Below are 18,166 nucleotides of genomic sequence, written 5' to 3' on the forward strand. Positions count from 1 at the left end.
GCTGGGAATCGAACCCAGGTTGGCTGCGTGCAAGGCAAACGCCCTCCCCGCTGTGCTATCGCTCCAGCCCCCTGCTGTTTGTTTATTTTTTTTCTTTTTGGGTCACACCCAGCGATGCTCAGGGGTTACTCCTGGCTTTGCACTCAGGAATTGCTCCTGGCAGTGCTTGGGGGACCATATGGGATGCCGGGGATCAAACCCGGGTCGGCCACGTGCAAGGCAAACGCCCTACCCGCTGTGCTATCGCTCCGGCCCCTTAAAATACTTTTTTAATGAATCACTGTGAGATACAGTTTTCTTCTCCTTCTTTTATTATTATTTTGTTTTTTTGGGTCACACCTGGGGATGTTCAGGGGTCATTCCTGGCTCTGCACTCAGGAATTACTTCTGTGTTGCTTGGGCGACCATAGGGGATGCCGGGGATAGAACCTGGGTTGGCTGCATGCAAGGCAAACGCTGTATTCTATCTCTCTGCCCCCAGTTTTTTTTTTTGTATGGGCCATACCTGGGCAGTGCTCAGGGCTTACTCCTGACTCAGTGCTCAGGGGTTATTCCTGGCGGGGCTTAGGGAACTATTTGTGGGACTGGGAACTGAATCCAGGCCAGCCACGAGCAAGGCCAGTGCCCTACCCACTGTGCCATCTCTCCGGCCCCCGCTTGTGCTTGGCTTTCAAGACCTTGGGTGCCAGGAGGCAGCCGGTCTGTAGTGGGCCGCTTCTCCGGGCCCTGCAGGCTGAGAGAAGCCGCACGGGGGTCCCTGGGAAAGGAGCCGGAGGTGACGCTCGCAGCCTCTGAGTTCAGACGGTGTGGGGGGCCTGTGCCTCGGCCGGGGTCCCCCAGGCCCGGCTCTGATCGCAGCCCCGCCTCTGCCGTCTCGGGCCCCGCAGCCGAGAGCGTGGGGCCCGCCCTGCCAGGCTGCATGAATAATAGAACTGAACCCTTCCCGGTTATAAATAGCGACGCTGCTTAATAAATATTTCACCTGCTCGTCTTCAGCGCCTCGGGTGCCTGACGGAGGAGCTCGCACCCGCCTCGCCACGGCGGCCGCGCAGGTGGGCTCGCCCGGCTCTGCCCACGTCCCAGTGCGTGCGCCCACCCCTCGGGGGGACGCCCGAGGCGGCGACCCACTCTCCGAGGACAGAACACGTGGGGGCGGCCCTGGGATTCCGGCGTGTTAGTCAGCCCCGGTCTGGCTGCCTCCGGGCTGCGGGACGCTGCGGGCCGGGGGCCACCGCGCCCTGAGGCCTCGGGGAGAGAACGTTCTGGGGGGAGGTTCGTTCCCGAGAACTTGGCCGTGAAGGCTCGCCCCAGACTCGGCGGGGCCCGGTCCATCCTGAGGACTGACAGCCTCGGCCGCCTCCTCCCGGACGACGAGGGCAGAGGGCCGGAGTCGGGAGGGGCCAGCAGGGCGGCCCCGAGGAGGCTTGACTGGCAGGGCCGCGGAGACCCAGGGAGCCACGCGTGGCAGAGCCAGGCCCCACAGGGTGTCCTTGGCTGGCAGGGGCCACGACGTCCCCCGTGCCCAGCACAGTGGGAGGACCTTGGGGCTAGCCTGGGCTCCCCGGGCACCATGGAGGGTCCCTGTGTGTAGCCGTCAGAGCTGTGAGCCTGTGACACACGCAGGCACGTTGCACGGAGGATGGGGCATGGGGTGGGCCAGTGCGTGGATGGACGGGCTGGAGGTGGGTATATGGGTGGGAGGGTGGGTGGGCTAGGGACGGATATATGGGTGAATGGGTGGGGGGGTGGGTGGGGGGGTGGGTGGGTGGCTGGATAGGTGGGTGGGTGGGTGGGTGGGCTAGTCATTGAGTGAGTGGCAGGGCTAGGGGTGGATGCACGTGATTGAAGTGTGTGCAGGTGGGCGGGTGATGAGGCTGCAAGGGTGGGTGGCCAACGGGTCTGTGAGTGGACGGATAGGTAAGAGGGAGTCAGTGAAGGGACTGGGGATGGACACAGGATGCTAGTGGGACGGGTGGGGGTGGGTGTGTGGCTCATTGACGGGTCGATGGCCGGTGCGTGGGTGACTGGGAGGGCGGGGGGTATACAGGCGGGTGGGAGGGTGTCTGGGTGGGAAGAGGCACATGATATCGTATTTCAGAACAGAATTGATCACAGAACAAGCCCAGGAGCCCGGTCAGCCGCTTCACTGCCCTGCGCCCGGCCCCTGAATTATTGACGCGAAGGAGGGCTGGGAGTGGACAGTCGAGGGGCAGTGGTGAGGCCCGCCCTGCCCTGCCCGCAGGCCGGGGCCAGGCCCACCACCAGGCCGCGTGGCCACACTCCCCCCGCCCGCTCACAACGAGTTGAATAAAACAGCAAACATCAAACTCTTTGCGCAGAAAGTCTCTTCCGAGGAGGAGCCGTCCCTCTGCCGGCTCGTGTTTTCACTGGCGGCTGGGAGGGAAGGAAAGCAGGAAACGTTTTCATTTTCCTGTGATGGAGCAAACGCTTCAAATATCCAACTCCGCTGAATTATTGATGCGCCTCCTGGCTCCGGGACCCGCCACCCCTGCAGGATCGCGCCGAGCCGGGGGCTCTGGGCGTCCCGGCAGCCTCATTCTTGTCGAATCTGTTTTTTCTCTTTCTCTCCTCGGGCTCTGCGACCGGCTTCTGCAGGTGTCTGATGTCAGCTCTCCTGAGCAGGAGGGCGGAGAGGAGCAGGGGAGCCCCGAGAACACCCGGCTGGGCTTGGGAGGGGAGCAAAAGGGGGAGCAAAGAGCACGGGCAGCCCGAGGGCCGCTCCCAGACCTGTGGCAGGTGACAGTGACCCCGCCGTGCCTTTCCCGGGTGTGCTTGGACACGAGTCTCCCCCGCCAGGCTGTGTGACCCGGGGGGACTGGCTTACCCTCTCTGGGCCTCTGTTCCTCTTTCTAGAAAAGAAGGAGCCCCCACCCCACCACTGCCGCCTAGGAACAACTCCCGCAGGGCCTGGCCTCAGGGTAACGAGAAGGGGTCTCGTGAACAACCAGGACCCCCAAACTCAGTTGGGTCCTGGAGAGATTTGCCCGCGTGCTTGCAGACGCCGCTGCTGTGGCCGGGGGCAGGTCCCCAAGGCCCCGCCCAGACCCCAGCCCAGGCACATCAGGGGGCAGCGTCCTCAGCCCCTTTTTTGGGGGGCACACCCAAGATGCTCAGGGGTTACTCCTGGCTCTGCACTCAGGAAACTCTCCTTGGGGCTGGAGCGACAGCACAGCGGGTAGGGCGTTTGCTTTGCACGCGGCTGACCCGGGTTCGATTCCCAGCATCCCATAGGATCCCCCGAGCACCGCCAGGAGTGATTCCTGAGTGCAGAGCCAGGAGTGACCCCTGAGCATCGCCGGGTGTGACCCAAAAAGCAGAAAAAAAGGAACCTCTCCTGGCGGTGCTCAGGGGACCCTATGGGGTGCGGGGATCGAACCCTGGCCGGCCGTGCGCAAGGCGGGCGCCCTCCCCGCGGTGCCATGGCTCCACCCAGCGTCCTTCAGCCTTGAAGGGGCAGCCACACCGTGAGATGCCGGACACCAGAGGGTGGGCGCGGGTGACACTTCTGGGAGGCCGGGGGTCTGTGCTAGGGCATGGCTCTCGCACTCAGCACCTGCCGTGGGCACAGAGATGGTCGGGGCACATGTGGGCCCCCGCCTGTGCTCAGCGTCACGTGGTCCAGGCACCACCAGGTGTGGCCCCACACGGCAGCAGAGCACCTGGTCACAGGCGGGCGTGGTTGCGTTTCCTCCACCGCAGCCGAAACACGGGGCTGAGCCTGGGGGCAGCGCGGTGGGCCGCCCTCCGCCGATCCCCATGTCCGGCCGGGTGAGAGGGAGAGACGGGGCTGGTTGGCCGGACACTGCTGGTGGCCGTCGGCAGGTGTGAGGGAGAGACCAGCCCGGCCGGACACTGCTGGTACCAAGAGAAGAGCCAGGGCCCAGCCAGCGCCCACGGGCCGCCCTTCCTGAAGACCCCTTGCTGCGGGAGCTGCTCTCCGGGGGCGTCTACCCCTTCCACACCCCGTGGGGCCGAGGTCAGGGGTCAGGGGCTCTCGCCCTGTGGGGTCTCCTGGCCCCTTTGCTGCCTGGCGTGGGGGTGGGGAAGAGCCTCCCACCGTCCTTCTCCCTGGCCTGGGGCCTGCCTCCTGGCTCTTTCTCTCCCGTCCCATCACTTTTTCTTCCCCGTTGGGACCGCCCCTTCCCTGCCCCGCCTCACACTGTCCCTTCCGGAACGGCCCCGCCCACCTGAGGCCCCGCCCACCCGCCAGGGCTCTGCCTAGAGGCAGCCCAGAACGTCTGCCTTACTGCGTGTGTGCGTGTTACTGTGTGTGTATGCCCGTGTTCGTGCATGTGTGCACGCGTGTATGCACGCTACTGTGCGCTTGTTCGTGCGAGTGTGTGCGAGTGTTTGCGTGTTACTGTGTGCATGTGTGTGCATGTGCAAATATGTTCATGTATGTGTGTACATGCATGCTCCTGTGTGTGCGTGTGTTTGCGTGTTTAGAGGCGCTGCCCCTAGCTGGGCTTTCTCCTTGCTCTGAGGCTGCTGTCCCGTCCCGTGTGGCTCGGGGGACTGGGCAGGGATGGGACAGAGGCCTGGAGGTGTGCGGGGGTCCTGGATCTCAGACGCAGGCAGGAAGCCCCTGGGGTGCAGGTGGGCTCTGAGGTCGGGACAGCCGGCGGGCGGCTGCTCTGGGTACTGAACTGGGTCCTCATCTGGAGCAGGGGCTCGGCATGCAGACAGTGCGGGAGTGTGTCTGTGCGTGTCTGTGTGCACACACGTGTAGGAGTGTCTCTGTGGCTGTGTGGATGTGTGTGTATCTGTGTGTGTCTGTGCAGATGTGTGAGTGTCTGTGTGTATTAGCATGTCTGTGTGTGCACACATGTGTACATGTGTCTGCGTGTCTGTGTGCATCTGTGTGTACAAACATGTGTAGGAGTGTCTGTATGGATGTGTGTGTATCTGTCTGTATGTACATGTGTATGAGCATGTCTGTGTGTCTGTGTATGCGAGCATGTGTATGAGTGTCTGTGTGTGCAAACACGTGCCCGTGTGTCTGTGTGCACACATGTGGATGCACGTGTCCGTGTGTGCTTGTGCCCCCATGTCTGTGTGTCTGTGTGTGGGGAGAGAAGGCAGGAGGAGCTGGTTCTGGTTCGGACTGGCCGGCAGGTGTGAGCCCTGGAGCCCTGCGACGTCCTTTGTGCTGGGTGCTGGTCCACTGGGTAACGGGAGTTTTTCCTTTTTTGGGGTCACACCGGGCGATGCTCAGGGGTTCCTCCTGGCTCTGAATCACCGAATCACTCCTGAATCTCTCCTGGCGGTGCTCGGGGGACCCTATGGATGCCGGGGGTCGAACACAGGTGGGCCGTGTGCAAGGCCACCCTCCCTCCGCGGGGCCCTGGAGGCAGCCCTCTCTCCTGGGCTGTGGCTGGGCCCGGCCGGTCTGTCTCCCCGGCACAGCTCTGTGGGCACCAGGCGGGCTGCAGGGCGGCAGGGGTGGCTGGCGGAGGCTGGCCCTGCCCAGCTGTCTCCGCAGGGACAGCCCCTGGCCAGAGGGCCCACAGCACCCCCACGCTGGTCCTCCCCCACTGCGGTGCCAGGGGGGGCGGGCCCGCAGGCCCTTCTGTGCGGGGTGGGGGGCTCCCGCAGGTCTGGCCCCTGCCGGCCCCTCGCCAGCGCTGCTGACGGGGTGGGCGGGTGCGGCGGCCCCGCGAGAGTCAGTCGTCAGTCAGGCCGTGGTGAACGGCTGTCCTGAGTCGTTCCCTCTCGGAGGAAGCCCGGTCTCGGGGGCTCGGGCCCAGCCACGCTGCTGACCCCAGCTCAGGGCCCCGACACACGGCGTGGGGGGGGTGGCGCGGGGTCGGGCCCCTGACCCTTGGTATTTCCTAGCTGCACTGGCGCTTCATCCTCAGCCCCGCATTCGCCAAGTAAATGCCGTGCCCTTTTCAGAGCCGTCGCGCACGGCCCTGCCTGCCTGTCCCCGGAGCTGCGGCGGGCGGCCTGCCAGTGGCCGTCCGGTGCTCTGAGGACAAGCCGGCCCAGCTGGGGACAGCCGCCCGCCGCCCTCCCGGCCCAGCACCACGGCCTGGGGGGAGCCCAAATCTGGCTTGAGAGAGGCCCGTGCTCCCGTGCGCACCGTGAAACCCTCCCTGGACTCCAGCACTGACCGCTAGGCTCAGTGGACAAGGGCCCAAGGCAGATGGACAGAGCTCAGGGGTGGCCGTGCGGGGAGTGTGTACCTGCTGCTGGCCACGTGCTCACGTCCCCTCCGGCCCTTGCCACTGCCGTCCACGCAAGGGATACGGGGCAAGTGGAGAAAGGGTGCCCCGGCAGGACGGCGGTGGACACAGCCCGGGTCACTGTGAGACCCTCAGCTGCTATAGATCAGTGACTTTTCTTCTCTTTAAATGCCTGGGGGGCTTGAGAGGAAGGCTGGACGCAGCCGCAGTCCTGGTTTGAGCCCACACACAAGGACCCAGCCCGCCAGGGGCCCTGAGCACCGGGCAGGAGCCCCTGAGCCCTTGGGGACACTCCCGGCTCTGTGTCGAGGGCTGGTGCCCAGCGGTATTTGGGGACCACCGGTGCTGGGGCCAACCGGGCTTGGGGGCGCAAAGCCCAAGGCTCTGCACTGCGTCCACCGATAGATTCTGTCCCCACGACCCTGGGTCTCCCTCCGCGCAGGGCTGGCACCCACGTCGCCCCCACCTCCTCCTGGCGGGCCACCCCGAGGTCCGGGCTGCGGGTGAGGCAGCCGGCACCCACCGAGGGGCGGGCGGTGGAGGAGACGGGGCAGATGCCCCCCTCAGACAGAGACGGTGGGGGCCGGGGTAGCTGCGCCGGCCTGCTGGAGCCTCGAACGGGCTCCCAAGTGGGACCGAGCCGAGAGAGGCGCTTCCGTCCCCGCCGCCGGCTGCTGCTCGAGGCGCGTTCACACCCGCTATTTTGGGCGACCGCGGCAGGAGCCTGCGAGGCTGTGACTCCCTCTGATCCTGCACGAGGGGCCCGGCTTGGGGCTGCGGTTTCCACCGATGAGGATCAAAGCCCCCAGGCCCCGCCGCCCCACCCAGCATCGCCTGGTGCCGGGGTTTCTGCTCCCCAAGTCCCGTCCAGCCGGGGCAGCCTGCCCGGATGGACGCTGCGGCTCAGACTCCGGGAACCGCCCCTCCCAGGGGTGCCTGAGCCACAGCGGGCCAGCGGGGTCCCGCTGAACGGCCTCCCCTCACTGTGCTCCAGAGAACGTCCCGGCTTACCCTCGCAGCAGCCCACCAAGACCCCCACCCAGTCTCTAAGAGGGCACCCGGAGACGGGTGGATCCTGAGCAAGGACGCTACGCCTGGCCAGGGACCCCCTCACTGACGCGCTGTCCCCCGCCCCCCCACGCCTGCACGCACCCGCCACCCTCTCAGCCCTGCACGTCCCCTCCTCACTCACCACTCCCCTGCCCGTCCCCGCCTCCCCCGCAGCTGTCCTGCACGCGGGCACTGACCACTCACCTTCCTGTCCCGGGTGTCCCCGACTTTTCGGGGACACCGGCCGGGAAGGCTCACGGAAGGTCGTGGAGCCCATGTAGGCATTTCCAGGCCATCTGCCCAGACATTCTGTTTGGGGACACGCCAGGTGCTGGTCACAGATTCCCCGGGCCAGGGCGTGTCGTGGGGCCCCGGGAGAGGAAGGGCGCGGTGCGGGGTTCAGGACTCGCGCGAGGAACTGAGCGGCTGAAGCGGTGGGGCTCGGTCGGGGCCTGCGAGGGGCTTCCTGGTGTCCGAATGCTGAGGCCGCAAACCTGCTCGTGGTGGATTAGTGGAGCGACATGGCACAGGGCGCCTGGTTTACGGCCTTCGCTCCGTCGGCCATCCACAGCCTGGGGAGTCCGGGAGGTTCCTGGGCAGCAACACGTGAAGGCCAGTCTCTAAAGGGAGGGGGTCGCAGTGACCAGGGCCCCGTAGCAGTGCCCAGTGGCCAGTGGTCTCTAAAGGGAGGGGGACACAGTGACCAGGGCCCCGTAGCAGTGCCCAGTGTCCAGTGGTCTCTAAAGGGAGGGGGACACAGTGACCAGGGCCCCGTAGCAGTGCCCAGTGTCCAGTGGTCTCTAAAGGGAGGGGGACACAGTGACCAGGGCCCCGTAGCAGTGCCCAGTGTCCAGTGGTCTCTAAAGGGAGGGGGTCGCAGTGACCAGGGCCCCGTAGCAGTGCCCAGTGTCCAGTGGTCTCTAAAGGGAGGGGGACACAGTGACCAGGGCCCCGTAGCAGTGCCCAGTGTCCAGTGGTCTCTAAAGGGAGGGGGACACAGTGACCAGGGCCCCGTAGCAGTGCCCAGTGTCCAGTGGTCTCTAAAGGGAGGGGGACACAGTGACCAGGGCCCCGTAGCAGTGCCCAGTGGCCAGTGGTCTCTAAAGGGAGAGGGACGCAGTGACCAGGGCCCCGTAGCAGTGCCCAGTGTCCAGTGGTCTCTAAAGGGAGGGGGACGCAGTGACCAGGGCCCCGTAGCAGTGCCCAGTGTCCAGTGGTCTCTAAAGGGAGGGGGACACAGTGACCAGGGCCCCGTAGCAGTGCCCAGTGGCCAGTGGTCTCTAAAGGGAGAGGGACACAGTGACCAGGGCCCCGTAGCAGTGCCCAGGGCCAGTGGTCTCTAAAGGGGGAGGGACGCAGTGCCCAGGGCCCTGTGGTGGTACCCAGAGGTGCCCTGCAGACTCGTGTGGGCGCCTGACCCCTGACCCTGAGAGGCTGACCTGCAGCCCCCCCTGTGCCGGCCCCCACACCTGTACTGAAGCCCCCACGGCAGATCCTGAGCGGGGCCCTCACGCCCTCCCCCCCAGCTGGGCCTCCCCTGGTGCCAGACTCGGTTCCGAGCCTCCCTGGGGCGGCCTCCCTCCCCCCCACCCCCCCCGGCCATACCGACGCCAGAGCTGAGGCGTTCGCGCCTCGCACACGTGTGGCTGCTGGTAGCGGGAAGCAGACGCCACAGATGGTTTTCCTGTGCCGGCAGCCAGGGACACGCAGCGCTGCCGGGGGCGGCTGGGACCCCCCGGGAGCCCCGAGATCCGCCCGCTGCCTTCCCGTGACGCGCACGCACAGTCCTGGGGCGTCGGTGCGAGTGAGTATGGGGGTACCTGCTGGGTGCGTGACGTCTGGGCTGCGCGCGCGCACGTGTGTGTGTGTGCGTGTGTGCGCGCGCACGTGTGTGTGTGTGTGTGTGTGTGTGTGTGTGTGATGCGGAGCCCGAGGAGCTGGAGGACCGGGCAGAGGCCGGGGCGGCCGGTGCTGGCCAGGGCCTGCAGCAGGTCACGCTGGCCGTGGTGCGTGCAGACTTGTGGCTGGTACCGCTTGGTCCTCCCTGGGCCGCCGGGTCGGGTGCTCAGGGACGAGGACGACGGGGCCATGAGAGGCTCAGGCAGGGCCCGCAGGGCTGGGGCCTGGGCCCAGGGCGGGGCAGCTGGGGCCAGTCTCTGTTCACGGCTTCATGGACTTGATCCCCCCAGCCCTCGCCTGCTGGCCAGCAAACACCTTTGCCCACGGGAGGGAGGGCAGCGCTCCGCCGGGCAGCAGCGTCCGGGGGCCCTGGACACGCCTCCCCGCCCCGCCTCACCCCTGTGTGCACTCGCCTGGCCTGGGCTTCCCGAGGTCAACGGGAGGAGGCTGGAGCGGCCAGCGCTGGGCGGTGCCCGCACACTCTCCACGCCACACCCCGAGCACTGTGCACAGCACGCTGCATGCCCAGGGCCCTGGACGGGAGCACGGTGTTCCGCGCACACCGTGGCTGGCTGCCCCCGGCCCTGCCGTCTGCCGGCGCTGCGGCCTCTGGAGCAGCACTGAGATGCCCAGGGGACCCCCGCAGGCGGCGGTGCACCCCACCACTGTCTCCAGGGTCTGAGGGCTCCCCGGAGGGAGGCCTGGCCCTGACACTGACCCCGCCCGGCCTGGCCCCCAACACTGCACAGGCCGTGGCCCACCCACCCGGTAGAGAGCTGCTCCCTCCCAGGCCAGGGTGCTCCTCCACCAGGGGCGGGGCCTGCCTTTGAGGGCCTGTGACGCTGCCAGCACAGAGGCAGGAGGGAAGCGGGGAGGGTGCGGGGGAGGGGAGGGCCGGGGGCGTCTGTGGGGGTCAGGGGGAGCCGTGGCCTTGCGGGGCTCCCGGTTGTTCTGCTCACTGCGGCCTTGCTGAACCTTCTCTCTGCCTAAGGCCGGGATGCCCACCCCTCCCCCCTCCCCCTCCCCCATCCCCCTCCCCCTTCCCCGTCCCCCTCCCCCTCCCCCGTCCCTCTCCCCCTCCCCCGTCCCCCTCCCCCTCCCCCCTCCCCCTCCCATCACCAAAGTCACTCCTCTGGGGACGGCTCTGGTCTGCTCGCTGCCAGATCTCTCAGCACCCAGGGAGGGGCAGACAGGGGCAGCTGAAGCCACGGGCCCTACAGGGGCAGCACATGGGGTCAGACCCTCGTCCCCTCCGGCCACAGGGGACGCCCGAGCTGTGTGCCAGGCCCGAGGGGCTGGGGGGGCAGGCTGGGGGCCCCCGAGGCCGCAGCAGGGACGCTCCAATCACAAACACCCACGACTCTTAGTGGGCGCCGGGGGGACCACGGCAGCCGGAAACTCATTCCCGGCCTGGATAACCCCGAGGGGCCGGGCCTGCTGCGTCCAGCCCGCAGGCAGGTCTGTCTTGCTCCGGGCTTACTCAGGAATGAAAGGCTCCGTCTGAGGGCTCAGGGGATCCGCAGGGTGGTGGGCCGGGAGGAAGGGCAGAGACCCGCACTGTGCCCGGGCGGGCAGGAGGCGGCGGGCAGAAGCCCTGCCCAAGGGGCGGCTGGCGCCTTCCTGAGCGCAAGACTCGTGCTCCAGGGCCACGCGTGCGTGTGTGCGTGTGCGCGCGTGTGCACCCGTGTGTTTGTGTGTGTGTGTGCGCGCGTGTGCGCACACGTGTGCACCCGTGTGTGTGTGCATGCGTGTGCGCACGCGTGTGTGTGTGTGTGCGTGTGCGCACGCGTGTGCATGGGCATTCTTCTGCTCCAAATTTTCCTTGCTCTTGGCCTTGGCCGGGCGGGGCTGGATTACTGGAGAAAATCCAGCTTAGGGGTCCGAGGGCAGAGCAGGTCTGCGCTCTCTGACTCCGCACGCCTCACGCCTCTCCCGAGTTCCACTCTAAGGAGGATTTGTGTCCCCCAGATGGACGCGACCGGGCGGGGCCAGCAGCGAGCCTGCACGGGCGGTGCGGCGGGCATATGGCTTGCCATCTGCCTGACGTGGGTTTAGGGGAAGAGAGGTGGGTTGAGGCTTTTGTTTTTGTTTTTGGTTTATTAGACCCAGCAGTGCAATGACCTACGGGACTGGGGCAATGGCACAGCGGGGAGGGTGTTTGCCCTGCACGCGCCCAACCTGGGTGGATTCCTCCGTCCCTCTCGGAGAGCCCGGCAAGCTACCGAGAGTATCCCGCCCGCACGGCAGAGCCTGGCAAGCTACCTGTGGTGTATCCGATATGCCAGAAGCAGTAACAAGTCTCACAATGGAGACGTTACTGGTGCCCGCTCGAGCAAATTGATGAGCAACGGGACAACAGTGCTACAGTGCTACATGCAATGACCCGTCACCCTGGCGGGCACGGCACCTGGCACCTTTGGACGGCAGCCGGTGTGTCCCCTGGGGTGTGAGGGAGCTGGTGGCCCAGTGGGTGCTGCCCAGCGCTGCTGCGGGTCTGGGCTCGGTTCTCGGCACGCCTGGATGCTGAGGGCGCCAGCTGCGGCCCAGGGCCCGAGCACCGGCCTGTCGGCTGGGTGGAGAGTGGCTGGGAGTCCCCGTGCCTGGGTGCCCCTGGGGAGGTGGGCAGAGAGCTCAGCCGGGGCTCGTGGGCCCAGGAACTCTGGTGAAGGTGGAGTTACCTGAGGTGGTGACAGGCAGGGGGGGCCCGGGCAGTCCCCTCCCCTGCAGGACACTCAGCCCCCAAGAATCATCTCTCAGTACTCAGACACTTGCACTGGAGGCTGTCCCAGCACGGAGGGCGCCCTGGCATGGAGAGTCCCGGCACAGAGAGTCCCGGCACGGAGAGTCCCGGCATGGAGAGAGTCCCGGCACGGAGAGTCCCGGCATGGAGAGAGTCCCGGCACGGAGGGCACCCCGGCATGGAGGCTGTGCGGCACAGTATCACAGCCGGCACTTCTGCGCCATCACCCCTCGGAGGCAGCGGGGGGGGGGGGGCTCTTGACTCCGAGCGATGGGGCAGAGGCCTCCAGGTGACGACAACCAGAGCCCTAGGAAGGAAGGGGCGGGTCTGGCGTGACGACCCGTGTGTGCTCATGTCCTCCGTGTGCCCTGGAAAATGGCCAGAACTGCCCATCCGGGGCTCCGGATGGCTCAGGAGGACCGTGACTCCGTTGGTGATTCTGGGACAACCAGGTCGGTGGCTCAACACGAGGTCCGAGGTGCGGTGCTGGGGGTCCCTGCCCCCACCCCGGGTGCTCAGGGACAGGCCAGGCGGCCCTGAAACAGAACAGTCTGTCCTGGGTGATTACTACAGTTTATTTTTCAGTGCAAAAATGGGAATAGAACCAAGAAAGACCCACGTGCCCGAGACCACGCTCCCTGTGCCCACCCACGCAACCCAGAGCCCCGTCCACGCCGGGACCCAGCTCCTGTCTGCACCCCGGACACTCTGGCCCCTCCCCGTTACCTCCCTGTCCCGGCACCCTCCTCCAGGCTGCCCTCAGGAGTTGCAGGTGGAAGGTGCGAGGGTGAGGGCCAGCGACCCCCACCTGAGCCTGCCACCCCCGCCCCCAGGGGTGTCCTTGGGCCCAGGCAGGGTCCACTCGCGGCCACAGGGGTGCGCGGCCTGCTGCTGTGTCTGGGGGCACAGGCGAGAGGCGCAGGCGGCCCCAGGGAGACCCTCGAGCCACCTCCGGGTCCTCCCCAGGACCTTGTGCCTTCCTGTCCCCCCCCCCCCCCCGCCCGCCCCGTCTCACACTGCAGCCCGGGAAGGTCCTGGGAAGTGCTGGCCGCTCTGCCCAAGGCGGCTCCCTCTCTCCTGTGTCTGGGGCGGGGGCTGGTGGTGCCAGGAGTGGACCCGGGCGGCCACGCCGGCCAGTGCTCCCTCGCTCAGCCCCCAGGTCTGCTCTCCCTGCCTGGCTCCTTCGGGCTGCTCTCCTGCTCTGCTGCCTGCCGGGGTCCCGGACACCCCCTCCCCCCGCAGAGTCCCCTCAGGCGCCCGTGGAGCTGGGCAGGGAGGGGCGCCCGGTCCCGGTGGGAGACCCAGGGCTGCCGCGGGGTGAGAGGGGCCCTTCCCCCTCCTGGAAGCCTAGGCTGAGGGCGTCTGGGAAGCGCGAGCCCCACTCGAAATACATGAGAGGGAATCAGCTTCTTGCGGAGAGACCCGGCGAATCCCTCGGCCCCAAGGTAATAAACGCAGCCTCGTAAACACGGCCGCCCCCGGAGGCGCGGGGGGAGAAGCCTCGAGTCAGGCTTGACACGTCCTGATTAAAACCCGAGCCGGAAGGGCGGAAGATGGAGTTACAGGGGAGCGTAAGGACCTGAGCCAGGACAAAGACGCAGACAGTAAATCCCAGCGACACGTCCCCCGCGGCTGGCGGGGGTGTGATCACCGAGCCCCGAGTCCCCGGCCTGCCCCACTCACCCCTGTGCCTGCACCCAGCTGCCACCTGCACAGCCCTCTGGGAACGGCGGCAGGGGAGAGACGGGGTCGCCTCTGCTCTGGGCGGGCTCGGGCCTCGCCGGCCCTGGTGGCTGGCGGGGCGTCGGCTGCGGCCCTGCGGCACCCCGTGCCCGAGTGCACACGGCCCACCCAGCCGGGGCTCAGCAGGGCGAGACACGCTCCTCGCACGCTTGCCAGAGGCGGCGCGTGGCCCAGGGAGCGAGACTCGGCCTGCTCCTGGGGACCCCCGCGAGCTCGGGTGGGGTGCCCCTGTGCATGTGGAGATGGTGGCCCCGTGGCCTGCTCACGGGCTCCCCACAGGCGCCGCCGGGGCGAGGGAGGGGCGCCTGGTGCCTCGGGCCTTCCGGGCCACTCTCCCCAGCTCGGCTGTAGCTCCTGCTTCCAGAACCCTCTGGCGCCTTCCCTCTGGCCTGGCGGCGGGGACAGGACACGGAGGGACACAGAGGACGGGGGCCACCTCCGCCCCTGGGGAGAGGCACTTGTTTCCTGCCCGCCCCGTCCCCACCCTCGTAATGCACAAAGCGGCCCCCCGACACCATCCACCATCCCTGCTTCGGGGGGTGCGGGGCCCACCCGGGGCTGCCAGACTCGGGCCCCTCAGATGGGGGGCCGGAGTGACAGTGCGGTGGGCACGGTGCTTGTCTCGCACGTGGCCAGCCCTGGCTCCGCCCCAGCCCCCCATCTGTCCCCTGAGCGCAGAGCTAGGAGTGACCTTGAGCACTGTCAGTTGTGGTTCCCAAACTCACAAAAACCAGAGTCAGACCCTGGGGGACCCACGTCACGGCCCTGGCCGCCCGTCTCTGCAGCCGAGTCGGGGCTGGACTCCGCACACCTGGGAGGGGTCAGGGCCCCGTGATGCCCTGTGTCCTGTCCAGGCAGCGGAGCGAGCAGGAGGGCGAGGGGCCCCTTCTGCGGCCCTCCAGGGGGCCATGGCGACGTGCCCGTGTGGGGACGAGGGCCGGGTGGCACCCGCCTCTGGCAGCTGTATAAATTCAGTTCCTCACGCCGCTTCCAGTCAAAACGCTGGTCTGGGAAGGGCCGGAGGAGAGGGCAGCAGGGAGGGCACGGGCCCAGCTGACCCCGACTCCATCCGGACATCCCAGGCGGTCCCCTGAGTCCCGCCAGACTGGTCCCTGAGCACTGTCAGGTGTGGCCCTAAATAAAAAGATAAGTTAAAAAAATGAAACATTGTTTTGTCAAATGTTACTTTAAACTTAAGAAGTGAATAAAGGCAAAGGCAGAGAGGAGGCGCAGGAGCAGCAGCGTGGGTGGGTGTCGTGGGTCCTGGGGGGCGTGCAGACACAAGGCCCAGAGCCAAGAGGCTCGAGACAGGGGCTGCCGGGGAAGTGCGGCCTTGTGGGCGGCCCCCCCACCCCCGCCCGCCCTCGGCTGCTGCTGCCGGTCTGCTTCCTCCTGTGTCTCCACAGGCAGCGGGGACACGGCCTGGGGGCCCTGTCCCCGACAGCCCCCCCAGCCGGCCGGTGGTCACGGGGACAGTAGGACGGGGCCAGACAGGAGCCACAGCCCGTGCCGTGGTTCCGGCTTCTGAAGCATCAACTGATTTATTTATTTTCACGGTTGCTGTGTCACGCCCCTCGGAGCTCAGGGTCCGCTCCTGGCGCTAGTCCAGGCCCCGCCCTGTGCCATCTCTCTGGCCCGTTTTTTTTCTTTTTTTTCTTCTGGGTCACACCCGGCGATGCACAGGGGTTACTCCTGGCTCTGCACTCAGGAATCATCCCTGGTGGTGCTCAGGGGGCCATATGGGATGCTGGGAATCGAACCTGGGTGGCCGCGTGCAAGGCAAACACCCTACCCGCTGTGCTGTCACTCCAGCCCCTTGCCCGTTTTTCCTTTTCTTTCTTTTTTTTTTTTTCAGTCCACATCGAGTGGTATTCCAAGATACTCCTGCTTCCATGCTCAGGAGTGAGCCCCGGTGGGTCTGGGTGCGGGGCGGGTGGCAGGCAGCGAGTGCCTGGCCTGGCCGTCTCCCGGCCCTTGTGCTTCCGGGCCTCTGGCAGCTTCCCCCAAGCCGTGCCTGCCACTTTGCTGCTGCCTGGGGGCCATCCGGCGGTGCTCAGGGCCTACCCGGGCCCGGGCAAGCAGGTGCCACCACTGCACCCCTCTCTGTGGGGGAGAGCTGTCCGTGTGCTGTGACCCTGCTGGGATGGGCGGGCAGCCCACACCTGGCGTGTGCAGGTCACTCCAGGGCCGTCCGCAGAGCCCGGCCCCCTTCCCACAGTGCCACTCCCTTCCTGGTGGCCCCACAGGCCCGAGGCTGACACTGGCACAAAGGCACGTCTGTGTCATCGCCCAGGACTGGACTCGGCCTCGTGGAGGCGATTCCTTCAGGAGAGCAGCTGGGGTGACCCGGGAGAGAGACGCCCCCTCTCTGGGCCACACCCGTTTCCCGCGACGCCCGTGGGACCCCTGGGACGGGAGGAACCTTCCAGCGAGGTCAGACTCCGTCCCTCTCCCCGAGCTGGGCTGGGTCTCTGCCCCTGCCCGGGGTCCCCGGCCCAGGCCAGACCCTTCTGCTCCAAGGGCACGGCGTCGCGGGCCTCCATCCTTCATCACCGAGGTGGAGGGGAGCCCGGCCCCGTAAACGGGGTTATTAGGAGGCTTAAGTGCGTGAATTCTCACAAAGACACTCGCTGTCAGGATTTAGTGCTCGCTGCGCGCGCATGGTTCTCTAATCCCCCAATTAGAGGCAGAGGCAGCGGCCGGGTTAGCCGGGCTCCCCCGGGGCCGCCCAGAGCCCGGGAACCGTGGGGAGCCGAGACCATTACATAAATCTCAAACGGAACGACGAGATGCCCGTGTTGCTGCTGTAAAGGCGGACTCTCCCGCTCTGGCTCAGAAGCCCCATTTGCGAGTTTCTGGTCGCTAATGAAGTTCCCGTCACCCGGCCTTCCCTCTCCCCTTTCCTCTGGGGGGGGGGGTGCAGACACAAGGACCCCTGGTCCCGGCTGAGTCCCCAGGAGTCCCCGGGGCCGTGGGCTGTGCGGGGCAGGGCTCTCGCCACGGGCCCCACCTCACTGTCCCCGTCCCAGTTCCGGGCAGCGGGGCCCCATCTCCCGCTGTGCCGGGAGAGCGGCCCCCCTCGCCGGCCGGCCTAGACCGGCGCCCCCAGTTACAAGCTGGACCACCCCGGGCCTAGCCTGCTGCCCCAACCCTCGGTGTTGGACCCCCGGGAAGCTGCAGGAGGCAGGGACGCCCTGCACGTTGCCCTGACCCGGGCACAGGCGGCCTCGGTTTCCATGGCACCTCGAGGCCCTCACGTCTTCCCCAGTGAAAAATCTGAGCTGCCAAGGGGGGTGGCAGGACGGGCCGGGACAAGAGTCCGCTCGCCAAGCCATCCAGCTGAGCTCAGGGTTCGGGAAGGACGAGGCGCCTCCCTGCAGAGCCCCCGGCGCCCTGACCCCCAGTCTTGCTCTAAGTTAAAAACAACATTTGAGTGGGGGCACACCTGGCAGTGCCCAGGGCCATCCTGTCTCAGAGCTTAGGAGTGACCCCAGGCATGGGCTGGGGGACCCTCTGTGGCAACGTGCAAGGCCAGCGCCTCCCCCTCCTCCTCACCTACTCGCTCCCTGGCCAGAAATTTGCGCTGGGAGGCACCCTCCAGCCCCTGGTCCGTCCAGTCCTGGGCAACGTGCTGCCCTGAGCCCGGCCAGCCTGTCCTGCCCAGCCCCACTCTGCCCCACCCCGCCCCGACACTGGACCCTCAGGCACTGGGCTGCAGCCCCACAGTCAGTGGACGCCAACGCTGGTCACAACCGGCAGAGCCTGGGGCAGGGCAGCAGGGGGGACGCTGTGCCTTCAGGTGACGGGGGTCCCCCAAGCCTGGGGGAACGCAGGGCCGCCTGCTGGAGCTTGGGCGGGGGGCCGTGCCGAGGTCGTGTGTCCAGCTGGCGGGGCTGTGTTGGCCGCAGAACCACAGCCGGGCCCCTTGCTCTGGGCTTCCCGGGAGTATCGCCCGTGGCGGGGGAATGGGGGAATGGCGTGAGCTCTTGGTGCTGACATCCTGAGGACGGTCCTGACCCGGGCTCTGTCCCGGGGGAGAGAGATCTGGACGGTTCATTCTGGCGTGGAAACTGCCTCCAGATTGAGAAGGACGGCCAGCTTGCGTGACGCCTGAAGATCACACTGAGAAACAATTTGTCCAGCGTGGCCCGAGGTTTTAATTAGTTATTTCTGGGACACCGTGGTGGTGCTCAGATGCTATTCTTGGCGGGGCTGGCAGGGGCCTCACATAGTGCGGGGGGTGGAACTGGGGTCCCCCGCAGCAAGGCAGGTGCCCAAACCCCCTGACCTGAGGTTTAGATGAGTCAGTGTGCATGCAGGCTGGACCTGACTCCAGCGGGGGAGCGGTCACTGCGGGCCAGTCCCGGGCGTGCCCTACGCCTGGCACCTTCCCGGCTAGTGTTGAGGGTGTAAAATGCGTCGTGACCGGATGGGGACAGGATGCTGGGGGCGGGGCGGCCAGGCTGCACCCACTTTCTGGCCCCAGGCCGGCCCTGCCCGTGGAGGCGCCGGGGGAGAGCCGGCTTTC

The 18,166-nt window shown here is 67.0% G+C and overlaps 1 protein-coding gene across 1 annotated transcript; it reads left to right on the forward strand.

The window, feature by feature from the left end:
* The first annotated feature begins 8,967 nt into the window (after positions 1–8,967).
* LOC129403605 (basic proline-rich protein-like) lies at positions 8,968–14,722 on the forward strand. The gene is made up of 2 exons (XM_055132921.1): positions 8,968–9,060; positions 11,913–14,722. Exon 2 carries the CDS (start codon positions 11,963–11,965, stop codon positions 13,214–13,216), a length of 1,254 nt encoding a protein of 417 aa, XP_054988896.1. The 5' UTR covers positions 8,968–9,060; positions 11,913–11,962; the 3' UTR covers positions 13,217–14,722.
* Positions 14,723–18,166: the final 3,444 nt, after the last annotated feature.

Source organism: Sorex araneus, chromosome 3 (genome assembly GCF_027595985.1).
Source record: "Sorex araneus isolate mSorAra2 chromosome 3, mSorAra2.pri, whole genome shotgun sequence".
Lineage (NCBI taxonomy): Eukaryota > Metazoa > Chordata > Mammalia > Eulipotyphla > Soricidae > Sorex > Sorex araneus.